At 42.0% G+C, this 15,327-nt stretch overlaps 1 protein-coding gene across 2 annotated transcripts in view; it reads right to left on the bottom strand.

Annotated features, from left to right (window-relative positions):
* Gpcpd1 (glycerophosphocholine phosphodiesterase 1) overlaps window positions 1-7,222 on the bottom strand; it is a 44,753-nt gene extending 37,531 nt beyond the window's left edge. For both annotated transcript variants that reach the window (XM_028754221.1, XM_028754230.1), the window contains exons 1-2: window positions 7,040-7,222; window positions 1,134-1,205 (exon numbers count right to left, since the gene is read on the bottom strand). In XM_028754221.1, the coding sequence (XP_028610054.1) occupies window positions 1,134-1,182 (49 nt within the window). In that variant the 5' untranslated portion in view covers window positions 1,183-1,205; window positions 7,040-7,222. The remainder of the gene's footprint in view (window positions 1-1,133; window positions 1,206-7,039) is intronic.
* Between the last annotated feature and the right edge of the window lie 8,105 nt (window positions 7,223-15,327).

Raw genomic sequence — 15,327 nt, 5'->3', positions numbered from 1 at the left:
TACAGAAATAAGCTTTTATCTATTCAACCATTTATTAAGCAAGTAAAAAGCATTCAAGAAACAAAGTGATCAAGTATGATCTCTTCACAGAAGCTTCTAATTTCAAGAAATAAACAAAGAGGTTTTTGTTTTGTTTTTTTTGTTGTTGCTTGTTTTTTGTCTTATTTTTTGTAGGCAGGATCTTACTACGTAGCTCTGGCTAACCTGGCACTATGCAAACCAGGCTGACTTTTGAATTTAGAGATGCATCTCTTTCTACCCCCTGAGTACTAACATTGGACTACTAAAGACATACTAAGAATTTTAGAGAAATATTAATAGTTTGTTGGGAAGTCTCCTACAACCTTCCTCTGCTTATCTCCCTTCTCATCTAGCCATGGGTATCAATCATTTCCCCTTTACTCCCTAAAACTGAGCGCCTTCCTGTCTGCAAAGGTAGCTACTCTGATGTCATCAGCTAACTTAAACTGCCTGCTTACAGTTCTCTCAAAGAGTACAGCATGGGGGCAGTGGAAGCATGAGAACTGCCTGTAGGATGTACAAAGCCTTGATTCTATTCTCTACTACCTGTATCTAATCCCAGCACTTGGGTATAGAATTATCATATAGAAATAATAGAATATGAGAGTTGATTATGTACAAGACTGACGTGAGCAGTGAGAAGCTACACATCAACTACTGGGCAATCACCATCTGAAGAACTCCACCTGAGTAAAGCGGTACTAGGTTTTCTGGCTGAACATAAAGCATGCACACACTAAAAAGTACACTAATGGACAATTCTTAGAATCCCAAAAAGGACATTCCTGGAGCAGATATGATTTTTGCTGTGATAAGCAAGGGAGAAGGTTCTGGAGAGATGGCTCAAGAGCACTGGATGCTCTTCAGAGAGGTCCCATCTTACTCCAGGGATCCACTACATATTAGCTCAAACAATCTTAAGGAGATCCAGATCATCTGATATCCTCTTCTGAACTCTACAGGAGTTAGATACACACACAGGAAGGCAGACAAAGCACCCATACACATTGCGGGGGCTGGGGGGGGGGCTTTTCAAATGATTAATTTTAAAGACATCTGGCAAAGAAAAATGTCTACTTAACTTTAAAGAGTATTTTAAAGTAAAGCTTTACCTGGTAAAAGAGTTCCTCTTATTTCAAAAGTGACCTGAGAAGGTGTCATTCTGGTGAATTATTTTAGGATTTCTGCTAGGAAAGAAAAGAAAAATTTTTACTAACTGTATAAAAAAATAAGTTATTTTAGCATCAGTACACAATGGAGTTAAGAGTGTAGTTCACTGATAGTGCTTGTCTAACACACGATGCCCTGGGTTCAATCTCTAGCACCACATAAACCTAGCATGAGGGCACTGACAGAACAGAAGTTCAATGTTATCCATACTACATGGTGAGTTGGAAACTAACTTGCCTTAACAGAGAAAGCAATGGATGCAATGACAGAGGGCAACTGCACTTACCACCAAGCCTGATGACCCAAGTTCAATACCTAGGTCTACAGTAAAGTGGAAAAAAAAAAAACAATTCCTAAAAGTTGTCCTCTGACCTGTGTTCTCCATATACTTAAATAAATTTAAAATTACTTTAAAAATTTCACTGGTTTGGGTGGTAGTGGCTCAATGTCTTTAAGGGCAGCACTTAGGAGGCTGAGACAGCCTGGTCTACAGAGCAAGTTCCAAGACAGCTAGGGCTACAAAGAGAAATCTTGTCTCAAAACAAACAATTTAATTGGTGGTGCACACCTATAATCCCAGCTCTCAGAAAGCAGAGGTAGGAGATCTCTGAGTTCCAGGACAGCCAGGACTACATAGTGACCTTGTCTCAAACAAACAGAAGATATTTAATGACTTTGCAATCTGTTATATTTTTTTTAATTTTAAAAATAATTTCCCTTTGAAAATTTCAAATGTTTATACTATTTGATCTACACCACTACTTCACTCCAACTCCTCCTAGTGCCTTTCCTCCCAACTTCATGCCTTCCTTCAGCTTTAAAAAAAAAAATAACTTTGATAAGAAAAAGGTTAAAATTGGAAAAAAAAAAGATATAACCAAAACATTCAGGTAGCCATTTCAAACTCCTTATAGACAAGTGATTGCATTAAGTATCTAGTGAGACTCAGGGTTCTGTTACACACTTCCCAAAAATCCAAGAACGTATGGACCAGAAATATTGCAAAGCAAATGTGTCCAAACCCTTTATTTTAGGGAGTCAAGATTCTCTTGGCATATACTTTCTCTTCTGATAAGCAGCTGTGCTAAGTCAACATATCTTTCTTAGCCAGGCCCAGGTTAGGGTGAAAGGAAAAGAAAACCCCACAGACAGAAAAAGCTCAAGGAGACAACAAAAAAGCAACAGGAACCTTTCAGCTCAACTACAGAAACTAGCTTTGTTTAGCAACAAGGTTGAAAATCTATTTCTAATATACAATGTAACTGGCTAGCCACACAAATCCGCTCTCAAAATTAAGTCTTTTCAGATTTTTTGTATAGGACCAGCATACTAAAGTTCTTTAAGTTTAGTCTCAACTACAAACTATTACAAAAAAAAAAAAAAAAACTTGATCAGATGTTATTATGGCCAAAGCATTCTTTCTAGGCATCAAAATCATTCAAAATCACAGCTGTCCTGGCTTCTAATCTCTTCTGACATAACGAAGGAAAACATTCTTCCTTACTTTACAGATTTTATTTTCAGAAATCCACAACACTGAGGTTCTTTGCCTTTTTTATTCATATTTTCTAATTTGTCTTACCCACCTCCAGACTCAGCCAAGTATGTTTATCATAGCCTACCTTAAATAACTAAGGGAAGGCAGGAAATTACTTTTAAAATACATACATATGCACAGACACATAACTACTCAAATGATTACTCAAAAACTACTTTTGTGCAGGAATGTCCAGGTCTCTAAAAGAATACCAATCAGCATCATGACCCTTAATTTACCAGCTACATTTCATTTTATTTATTAATAGGGATGTTTATAGAATCTAGTGGGCAGAGGCCAATGGTATTGCTAAAATCACATGGTGACTGAGCAGCCCGCCAAATATAATAGGCCTGTGATTCAAAAACCTGATCTATAACACCCAGAGAGGGCTGGTAAGTAATCAAGAGTCTGTGCTTCAGCCAGGGATACACAGAGAAACCCTGTCTTGGAAAAAAGAAAAAAAAAAGAGTATGCTTAATATCTACAAACTATAGATCCATTGTCACATTTACATCAATTAGAAGATGTAATGCTGAAATGTTATTTTATTAATGTGTAAAATGCTGAAAGTTATAAATGTACAGTATCGTATCTATATATATATATATAAAACAAGATTAATAATGTCATATAATGTATTGGACAAACAGTATTGTATTTGACAACTCTACTGTTTTTGGTAAAAACTCCAAAACTATACAGGAGAAAACTTGTTCATGAGCAAAATGATTTAAGATACCTTATTTGATTTTCTGTGTCTAAAAGTAAACAAGATCTATTCATGTGCACACACCCTATGCTTGTGTTAGAACTGTTAAAAAACTTACATAAAAACAGTTGTAGATTAGCCTGCTATCTGAATACTTCAATAGTTGAGTATAACTATTATTCAATAGTTGAGTATAACCCTGAGCATACAAACACTTTTTTAATAAGTAAAATGGTTCCTTGAGATACTGCAACCTCCCATTTAACAGATCCAAATTATAACAAGAAAGTCCTAAATCTAACAAGAAAAAGCTTTATAGTTACCGAATGAATTTAATTTTTGTCCTTTGAGACCAGGTTTCTGTCTGTAGCCCTGGCTCAATCTCTAGAGCAGGCTAGTCTCAAACTAACAGAGATCTGCCTGCCTGGGCCTCTGGGATTAGAGGTGCCCACCACCACTATCCAGCATACTGAATTAATTTTAAGAGACAGATTAAACCTATAACTCAGCAACACGACTAAATAACCAACTTCAATTTCTCTTTGTGTTTTAAGAGAAAAGAGGAAAGGAGGACCAAAGTATACATGTGAAGGTCGGAGGGCAACTTGCAAGGGTTGGTTCTCTGCCATGAATGGTCCTGGGACTCAAACTTAGGCCCTCTGCAGTGAGGCCCTCGGGCTTCAGCAAGCTTCTGCTGAGTCTAAGCAGCCTGTCAATCTTACATTGTAATCTGAACTTTCACCCAGTGTTTACAAGTCTAAACTAAGGGCAATTTCATCTATAAGACTTCAGAGTTGGGGCCGGGCGGTGGTGGCGCACGCCTTTAATCCCAGCACTTGGGAGGCAGAGGCAGGCGAATTTCTGAGTTCGAGGCCAGCCTGGTCTACAGAGTGAGCTCCAGGACAGCCCGGGCTATACAGAGAAACCCTGTCTCGAAAAACCAAAAAAAAAAAAAAAGAAAAAAAAAAAAGACTTCAGAGTTGGTATTCAGCTAACTACTCATCAACTGGCTATGACCAATTCGATCAATGTAAGTGAAGTCACATGTAATTATTCTCACAGTCTGGACTTTTTTTTTTCTTTTTTTCTTTTTTTTTCGGTTTTTCTTTTTTTTTTTTTTTTCCGGTTTTTCAAGACAGGGTTTCTGTCCTGGAACTCACTCTGTAGACCAGGCTAGCTTCAGACTCTGAAATCCGCCTGCCTCTGCCTCCCAAGTGCTGGGATTAACAATCTGGATATTTAATAAAAGGGAAAACAGCCAAATTTCCCATCTCTCTAGTTGTGAGATAGCTATGACATCTCAGCAGTGAACAGCTGCAGCAGGGGGTGCACTACACAGAGTCACACATAGAAACACATAAAAGCCCAGGAGAAAAACACCATCACCCACTTCAATTGTTAAAAGTCAGCAATCTAGTTCAATTCCCACCTCTCAAAACTGTAGTGCCATAACAAGCAAAAGCCTGGGGAGCTGCTGTACTGGCAGCTTACTTGACCATGGACAGAGGCCAAAATTTTGGTGCAGGACTGAATCGTATAGCTTTGGCACCCAACTGACTCCTAAACAGCAGTGACAGTGTGTTTTAGAAAGTACCTGTTCTACTGAGAATCTCAAAGTTCACACATCTACCTTTATTTCTTCTACTAAACAAACAAAAATATCCCAACTTGAATGAAGGAGGTCTTTCAGATACACATAAAAGATAAGAGTAAAAAATGCTAGTCACTGTATACCCAGCTGAGACAGGTAACCAGCTCACCTATCACCTTACTACACACTAGAGCTTGTTGTTTTGGCTTTGGTAATGTTTTCCCAATGCAACCTCCAATTTGTACTGTCTAAAGATATATACTACACAGCACTTTCAGCTGAATTTGAGCAGTTAATTTAACTTAATTTGCTTACTCATTTTTGAGGCTGGATCTCACATCAACATCCTGACTGGCTTTGAATTCACTGATCTGTCTGTCTCCACCTAAGTGCCTGGGTAAAAAGAAATGGTGTGCACTGCTGCCTGTGGCTGGCCCATTTGAACTTTGGTAACAGACTCAAGGAGTTTTTAGATGCCACCCACCATAACTTACTGACATCAAACCTTTTCACAGTTCCTCCCGGCAAAATAAAAATTATTCTTTTTTGCTGAATGTTTTCAACAGTGGACCTAGCTAGTTTTGGACCTAGCTAGTTTATCAGCTTGGGAAACATACTGGAGATTTAAGCTAAGCAAAGGTACAGGAACATTTAGTTTACAGCTGAACTGAAGGTGGGTATTTTTAGCTAAAGCATGTATTTCTGGCCAAAAAGAACATCTGTGTTTTCCTTTAAAACTTTTCAAAGAAAAAAAGCTGTTTCCAATTCTCCTGTCTCTTCCCTAGATTCTAATAGCTTTGATCCTCAGAATATCCCATAATCAAGAAACAGGTTAAGTGGCCACACTGATGTCTGCCCATGTTGGTGGGGGGTCATTATGGCCCCATTTCTCACACCTCCATATACTTTCAGCCAATATTTTAATCAAATATATGCAGACAAAGAATGGGTTTTTTTCATTAAGCAAGGACTAATGGAGAGTTCTTAAGTCAAATTAACATTTTCAGCTTTAGACATGCAGTAGGCTTTTTCCAAATGCTTTTCATTTCATGTTAATATTTTCATACGTATTTATCGCACGATTTTATATAAAAATAGTTGACTCACCCACCAACTTTTTGTACACACCAAATATTACTCAGTTTTCTTCTGAGTTTACCAATTAATTCTCTGGATGCAAATTTCCTGCATCTTTCTTTGCAAATTTAAATTTTGTTTAGAACACTGATTTCCCCTAGTATTTAAGTCACTGCATGAGGTTTTATTTTGTGCTGTTTCTAGAACATTGAGCAATTGGGGTTGGGGGGTTGACAGCTTGTATTTATTTTTTTCCTTGTTGTGTTAGAAATGTAACAGGCAGCAGCTTGAAGGGCAGAGTTAAGTGGGCAGGAGCCCCAGGGCGGCAGGGCACAGGACTGGGGGTTGGGGACACTAGACCCAACCATGCTCTCTGCATAGTCAGAGAATCCCTAGAAACCGGCAAACTCCCGGCTTTCCCCCAACCCCTCGCGCTTCTGGCCTGACCCGGCAGATGAAGCAGCAACCCGCAGCCACTGCCTCCAAGCCGGCGACCCCAAGAGGACCGCAACCCTAAAACGTCACCGGGGGACCGACAAGGGGCTACATAGCAGCCCTAGGTTCTCCCCACCCGACCGTACTGCCACCCGGAGTTTCTTTCGTGGGCACTAATTTTTAGGCGCTTTGGGGACATAAGCAGCTGTCAAAACGGCGCGAGTCACCAGTGCCGGCGCGAGGTGACTTGAGGGGGCGCCGAGGAAGGGAGGCACGGAGGGCTTCGGGTCCAGCTCCGCCGTTTTCTTTGTTCCCCTGTTCTCCGCCCGGTATTTCCGTGGCTGTCCTGGGTCACGCCGCTCAGTGGGACCGCAGCCGCGCGTGGCAGCCGGGGCTCCAGCCGCACCGCGGCTCCGGAACACCAGGCCGCCCGCCCGCCCGCCCGCCCGCCCCTCCGCGTGAGCGCCCGCCCGCCCGCACCGCCGGCCCCCCTCACCTGCGGCTCCGCGCCGCGCCGAGAGCCTGGGCCGCGGCCGAGTGAGCCGAGCGTCCGCGCCTCGCCAGCGCTCCCTTAGGTGGCCCGTGGCAGCACCGAGCCCAGCTACAGCCGCCTCTCAAACCGGTTTCAGCTGCCCTAGACTAAACTGCCAGCCCTTTCCCCGCGGGGCGGGGTCGAAGGGCGGCGGGGCGGGGCCTGACGTCACGCCCGGTCCGGTCCTGGCCAATCGGCGACCGCGCGCCGCGGGGCAGGCTGCGCATTCCTGGAAGGCCGGCCCAGAGACCTGAGGCGGCTCAAATGTCTTAGCCCGCCTGGTAGGGGTCAGCTGAGGTAGTGCAGGTCAAGGTGGTTCGTTTGTAATCCCAGTGTTGGGGATGTTGTCCTGGACAAGTAGAGCATGAGTTCGAGGCCAGCCTGGGCTATAACATGATCTCCTGTCCCAAAAAAGAAAGATGACGGAACCTAATGTTTTCTGGAAACTTGCTTTCCTTACAAAACAAACTAAATCCTTAAAGCTAAAACAAGTGCCCTGGGATAGCTCAGTGGATAAAGGCATTGACCACCAAATTTGAAGATCTGAGTTTACCCCCTGGAACCCACATGGTGGGAGACACCAGACTCCCTTTGACTTATGGTGAGAAAGACCGACTCACTTTGACTTCTAGAAGCCTGCTGTCACAAACCCCAAATAAATCAATAAATAAGTCAATAAATAAATAAATAAATTCCTTCGCTTTCTAAAACTACCCTTCCTCCTCTTCTATCTTTAAATCTTTATCTGTTTTCCTCCAACCCTAAATCAGCCCAAGATCAACCACTAGATAACTTCTAACATTATGTAATCGAGTTTCACTCAAATTGAGATAGTGAACTTCAAGCAGAATCACCTTTTCCTATTGAAGGTCCACTACTGTACATCTGCTAATTGCTTGGCATGACTTCATTTCTCTGCTGTTAGTCATACTCCAGTGATGACGCTTTTCTTTCTTTTTTTTTTTTGTTTCTTTTGTTTGTTTGTTTTTTTCAAGACAGGGTTTCTCTGTGTAGTCCTGGCTGTCCTGGAACTCACTCTGTAGACCAGGCTAACCTCGAACTCTAGAACTCAGAAATCCACCTGCCTCTGCCTCCCAAATGCTGGGATTAAAGGCGTGCGCCACCACCGCCCGGCGTGATGAAGCTTTTCAAGAGTCTACTTCCTTTGAATGTTTATAGTAGATCTCTATTCTTCTATATTCACCATTTAGTCAATCTACCATTTGTGGAAGATTTATGGTTTGGGATGGTAGACCTAACTCATGCCCCTCCCTAAATCCTCTTGAAATAACAAAAGCTCTGTGCCTGATACAAGTCTGTAATCCCACAATCTCAGAGGTTAAATCAAAGTTGCTATGAGTTGGTAGCTTGCCTTGGCTGCATTATGGGTACTAGGCCAGCTAAAGCTACAGCACAAGACATTGTCTCAAAACAGCAATAAAAGTATGGTTGACCTAATGTATCCTGGAGTTCCACATTGGCAGATTCAACCAATCACAGATGACAAATAGGAAAAAAAATGCATTTGTACTAAACATAGCCTTAACTCTGTCTGGGGAAAAAAAGCATAAACGAGAAGGGGGGTAGTTAAAAATAAAGGCATATGCTGGGTGGGAAAGATAGCTCAGTAGTTAAGATTGCTTGTTCTTGCAGAGGACCTGGAACTGGTTCCCAATGCCCACATGGCAGTTCACAACCTTCCATAACTTCACTATAGGGCCTCCAATGTCCTCTTCTGTTCCCCAGGGCATCAGACCCACATGTGGTTCACACATACATATATATGAACATACATACAAAAATAAACTTAAAATAACCCCTAAAATAAGGACTATTTGTTGGTTATGAATATAATATATTAATCATAAGAAACCTGAACATTTTAGAATCCTAGTTGAGCTCTATAACCAACCCCCTACAGGTTCTGAGGGATAACTTGAATCCACATTTGAAGGATGGCCTAGGGCCAGAAACAGATTTCTGCAAGATAACTAGCTAGTAACAAGAGATGATTTACAAAGAAACCTGAATCCATGAAGGTCGAGAAGGGAAGTGTTCTATATGCATGCCTAGAAACTCTGTGAGAGCACCCCTCCTATCAGTGATGGGGCTGGGTCTGCCATCAGATCCTAAAGCAGGGCTTGGCAGTGTGTTCCCTCCTCTGGCCCCTGTTCTGCAAGTGGGATGATGCTATAACTCCTCAAACACATCTTTAATGAGATTAATCTGAGAATGAACTTTATTACCAGGAGGGCACTGAAACATTTCTAAATGTTTCTATTTCACAGAAACATTTAATGTGTGCCATCTCGCTGGCTTCTGAGATGTATTCTCAGATGTATGGGATGAGCACACACCATCATTTTCTCGTTTTAAACGTGTTCATGGGGAAAGTTCTCAGTTTAAGAGCTTGACCTGGATTTGTGTTCTGGCCACTACCCTCTGTGACATTATGAATATAAACCTCCAGCAAGATTCATTGCTACTAATGGATTTTGACAGAGAAGTCCAGGGAGCCCACTTACTCCCTAGAGGCAAAGTTAGGCTGTTGAATGCTAAAACCGCTCCAGTTCCAGTTGACTGAAATTAGTTTTATTTGATTCAATTTCTCATACGCATTTTAACATGAAAATTACTTAACAATGGTCCTTTTTATGGAAACAAACCCAGCATATGCTCCCAGCATAGCATGGCCTTTTGTAGGCACTATTTTGCTGGATTTAATTTACAAGTCTGTACTTTCATTACAAATACTGTTTCGTGTGTGTGTGTGTGTGTGTGTGTGTGTGTGTGTGTGTGTGTATGTGTGTGTGCGTGTAGTTTGTTTCTCTCTTAGTGGTTATAGCCATTTTCATATTTGTTTTGTGCACATTTTTTAGGGCTTAGATAAGAGACTGATACATATCTTTTGCCCCACACTTTACTATAGCTCTACTTTATCAGCATCATTCTCCATGATATCAGTTGTGTGGTTTGTGTACCTCCTGGTGGCTCGAGGAGTCCTAAATCAGAGCCTGCACTCCATAGGTCAAGGCCTCTTGAACTTCCACTTATGACCTCTCTCTACTTGAGAGCTTTACAAGGCCTTGAGTATATATAGAGAAACAAGTGAGTAGGTTCTGCCAGTCTGTAAGGACTTGAGGAGTCCTGCCACATATTCCAACCACCATGGAGCCAGCTGCCCACGTCTTTCCTCTAGGAAGGTCTGTGTCCCCTCGAACTGTGAGCCACACACTAAGTCCCTCCTTCCTAAATAAAATAAAATAGGTACACAAATCAAACATTTATCAAAGTAACACTTTGGTATTCATACAGTTTTACTATTTATTAAAGACAATTGAAATTTTATTTTTACATAAAGATTTAATCTTAAACTGAGCATACTTTAATGCTTTTAATCCCAGCACTCCAGAGGCAGGAGGATCTTTTGTGAGTTTGAGGCTATCCTGGCATACATAGAAAATTCTGTCGGGTGGTAGTGGTGCATGCCTTTAATCCAAGCACTTGAGAGGCAGAGGCAGGGTTTCTCTGTGTAGCCCTGGCTGTCCTGGAACTCACTCTGTAGACCAGGCTGGCCTTGAACTCAGAAAATCTGCCTGCCTCTGCCTCCCAAGTGCTGGGATTAAAGACGTGCACTGCCGCCTTCGCCTCCACCGCCAACCCCCCCCCCAAAAAAAAAATCTGGCTTTAACCAAACAGAAAGCATGTATACTGGAGATCAAAGCAGGATTACCAGGCTTGTCCAAGACCATGGACCTAACACCCCCCCTCAATATGGTGAGATTTGGTGGTACACTCCTGTAACCCCAGCACCTGAGTTGTGATCAAGGATCAGAAATTCATGGTCATTAATGGCTACAAAGGTATTCAAGGCCAAAACAGTCTTGTCTCAGAAAAAAAAAATGTTACAGTTCAGCAGTAGTCTTTGCTCCACATGTGTAAGGCCCTGGCTTCAATATCCAGCTCTTTTGGGAAAACAGTTCAACAGTTGACTATCATCTTATTTTATGAAAAATACTGATAACTTCCCACAAAATGAGCTACTGTTTTCAGGATATATCCTGCCTGTGAACAAAAGAACTCTTAAGAGTGCTGTTACCATGCACTGGGTTTAAATACCCAGTTGCCAACTGCAGCCTGGCAGCCAGCCAAAGCGAGCTGGGACTGGACTCAGGGAGGCAGGGCTTCTTGGCAAACATTGTGCATTAATTATGTGCATGTTTTTGATGAGAAGATTAGAGGCTGAGTTTCTGAGCTCTGTCTACACCTGACTTGCAGACTCACACCCCTCCGTTATTATTTTAACCTATAAAACATAAATGGAAGTGAGAGATGACAGGACACGGTGTTTATCTGTGGTCGGCTGGGTGTTTATCTGCAGCTGGGCCCTCCTAGAATCAGTCTGCCAGGGCAGGAACTAGGACATGGTCCATCACACCCCAGCACCATGCCTCCTGGTACATAGCAGAGAACACGTACACGTAAATACACGTACAGAGAACAGTCAAAAGCTCGGGAAGTGTGTCGTGTCAGTTCTAGCTGTCATTATACTAATGTTAAAATAATGGTGACTTCATCTACTGTCTCTTCCTCTCTCTCTCTCTCTCTCTCTCTCTCTCTCTCTCTCTTTCTCTCTCTCTCTTTCTTTCTTTCTTTCTTTCTTTCTTTCTTTCTTTCATTCATTGGATCTTCTTGAGGCAGGGTCTCACTATGAGCCTTGGATTACCTCTATGTATGTATGTAGAGCAGCCTGGACTGGAACTAATGCTGAGTCACTTGCCTCTACCCCCTGAGTGCTCTGGTTCATTCCAGGATTTGGTCAGAAATAGCGGCACACACCTGTATTCCTAGCATTTGAGAGGTGATGGCCAAGAATCAAAAATTTAAGGCCATTCTTGGTTACAAGGGTGATGAAGGCCAATGCAGGTTATAGATCTTACCTCAGGAAAAAGTAAAAATGTGTGTATGTATAATATGTCTATAAATGTAAGGCTCCACTTACCACAGACCTCCACTATGCTATGTGAACTTGCCAACTGCCCTAATCATATATTTCATACTTCCTGCTTGACCACCAGGCTAAGCTTGGATTCCAAGCTAAGGAAACAAATTCCTGCTTGTCCTTGTACTGATGAATTAAAGGGAACTGCACCTTTAGACTTCGTGAGCACCTCTGCTATGTTCCTTATTGCATGTTCCTGCTACAGAACAAGTAAAGTCCCTATCCAAGGACCACAGAGAGTAGGGATTATCCATACATCTAAGATTTATCAATGTTACCAATCAATTCATGTGACTATATATAAAAATATGACATAAAAAGTGAATTCAAATCTTGTCCTAAAGAAAAAGAGCCAAGCCCAGTAGTGTAGAAAAGATTGGAAGTTCAAGGCCTGACTGTGCTTACAGGGAATTTTAAGCCAACCTAGTTACCTTGATAAAACTGTGTCAAAATACAAAGTAGGAGGGTTGGTGGAGAGCTCAGTGTAGAGCAGGCACCTAGCACATGCACAGAGGCCCAAAAGGTCAATGGCCAGTACTGGGGGTGGCGGAGAGCGGGGAGTCCTAGAGCCAATGATACTTCACTCCTTTAATACAAATATTATACTTTGTATACTTTAATTTGTGTTCATAGTCAAAATCAGAAATGGAAACTGAGCAAGGCATGGTGACTCATACCTGTAATCTCAGCACTCGGGGTAGAGGCAGGCGAATTACCATAAATTCAAGGCCACCCAAGGTTACAAAATTACATATTTTATCTAAAAGAAAGACAGAAAGGAAGAAAGAATAAAGTCAAATTTAAAAAAATAGGCATAATGGCAAGCATGCCTTTAATCCTAGCACTCCGGAAGCAGAGGCAGGTTGATCTGTTGAGTTTAAGGGTTCAAAGCCAGCTGTACTACTTATCAAGTTCCAGGCCAGTTAAGGCCACACATCGGGAAGGTTTTTAAAAAGCCAAGCAATTCTCAACACACTAAGCCTCAGACAAGTCCAGCCTCCTCCAGGGCTGTGCCTTCCACCTCTCATTTAAAATCTGACTAGAGCATTCCGTCTGTGCTCTGTATGCAAAGGACGTATCTACTCTAAACTATGCTGTGGCCCTGTGGTTCCAGAAGGCTGGCCTGTTGCTTGCTTCCTTTTTACATCCCTGATGTAATTTGATGCTGAGGAAGGAGAAGAGGAAACAAGGTGAATATTTATCCCTTATTCCCACCGCACACCCTGCAAGAGAAGCCCCATGGTTCTGTGGTCCTCCAGGGAGCACCCTAGTACAAACTGGACTTAGAAATACATCTGCACTTCCTATTTAGTTATGAATTTGTTTAACTCATTTCTCTCCCCTGTCTCCTCACAAAATAGTTGGCTACCACCGTGTCCCTATGTGTCCCAGCTTGGTTATTAAATGCCCAGAGCCTTGGCTGCATTACTTTCCCTTGTAACTCCAGCAAGCGGATGAGATGACTTGGCCAGTAAAGCCTGGCTTGTCCCCAAGCCTGAGAACCTGGGCTGAACATCCAGACCCACCTGGAGGAAGGAGAGAACTGACTCCCAGAAGCTGTCCTCGAACTTCCACGGGCCCCCATGTATATGCACATGCACATATGCAAAATATATTTTCATAAAGAAACTATTGTTTTTATTTTATGTGTATAGGTGTTTTGCCTGCATGTGTGGCTGTGTGCTACATGTGTACCTGGCACCTGTAGAAGCCAGAAAAAAGAATCAGCTCTCTCAAACCTGGAGTTATGAACTGCTGTGAGCCATCACATGGATGCTGGGAATTTACCTGGGTCCTACTGTGGAGCCCTCTCTCCAGCTCCATAAATGAAATTTCTTAAAGTTGGAAAGCAAAAGTGTTTCATTGACAGTCAGTCCTTCCTAAGTCATAATACGCAATAAGAGAATTCTGTACTAAGATTGTTAGCGGTTAAGAATCACTTATAGTTTTTTTTTCTGATAGATTAATATTTTCTAAAAGGGCATTTATATTGCTTTATTATTTTTTTTAATTTCCATTTTTTGGCTTTTTGAAATTGGATCTCTCTGTTGGCCTGAACTTGCTGTGTAACCTAACCTGGCTTCAGACTCCTGGTTATCCTCCTGCCTCAGCACGCACGATACAGAACAACTACACACTAGGAATCTTGTGGACCTCACTCATCATCCCAAGCACCCTTGAGGCGGTGTTAGCACTCCACTCAGAGAAAGGAAGAAGACCAGCAAGGTAAATACTTAGCTGACTTTGCTTGGGTGCCTAACATTAGATAAACTGTTCATTCTCTTGAGATTTCTCTTTGATCTACAAAACCAAGATGGTACCTACCCTATCAAATGTAAAATCAAAAAAGAATGCCAAATATGTAAGAGTTCTTGCATAAATCCCCACATCTAGGGGGAAAAATGTAACACTTGTAACACTTGTAAGTGTTAAATACGATTATAAAATACTCTTGAGCAATGGTTTTCTGGAGGTAGCTTAGGCACTGACTTAGATACACGTCCACAGCCTCAGATTCACTTTCAGCTTGAAATCCTTAGCACTGGCCTCAATGAAGGTGGGGACCCAGGAAATACTACAGATTAGGGCCTTTCTTCCTGAAGAGCCTGTTCAATATTACTGGTCACCACACTTCCTAGACTGAGGGACGGTAAATTTACTGGGCTGCATAGAATTCAGGTTTTTTTTTCTTTTATGAGTTATGCACTGATTCATCACTTGGCTCTGCATGTTATGAGGCCTGTTTTCCCCAGCTTTAATACAAAATAATTCCAAGCATGGAAAAACAGCCCCGAAAAGGATTCTCACTTTACAGCTGTTTCAGTCTGATTAGGAAAGCACAAAATACTATAGACAATATATCTGGATGCTGATTCAAACTTTAAAACAGCCACATCGCAGAGGAGGCAAAAAGCTGTATGCTGCTTATTGCTGTGCCAAAGGACCCAGATTGACAGTTTTTACCATGACTTTGTCATGCTATCCCGTGTAGTGGCTGTTTATTAGCCAGGCAACATTTCTTCTATAGGACCATGTTTTGTAATGGTTGATATAGAGAAATTAAGATATTTTATTAGAACAAAGAAGTATTATTAGCCAACATTTCAGTGCTTGGCACACAACCCCTTCAATGTCCATGTTCTTAGTGTAAGTTCAACCCAATAGGGGTCAATTGTAAAAATCCTACTCCAGCAACACACGTCTTCATTCCTACAGTCCCATTCACTGCCTTTCCCCAGTGGTTGGAGCC

The sequence above is a fragment of the Grammomys surdaster genome, unplaced genomic scaffold (genome assembly GCF_004785775.1).
Source record: "Grammomys surdaster isolate TR1022 unplaced genomic scaffold, NIH_TR_1.0 129, whole genome shotgun sequence".
In the NCBI taxonomy this organism is placed as follows: Eukaryota; Metazoa; Chordata; class Mammalia; order Rodentia; family Muridae; genus Grammomys; species Grammomys surdaster.
The sequence above is the reverse complement of the archived record's forward strand: the minus strand, read 5'-3'. Positions and strand labels throughout refer to the sequence as shown.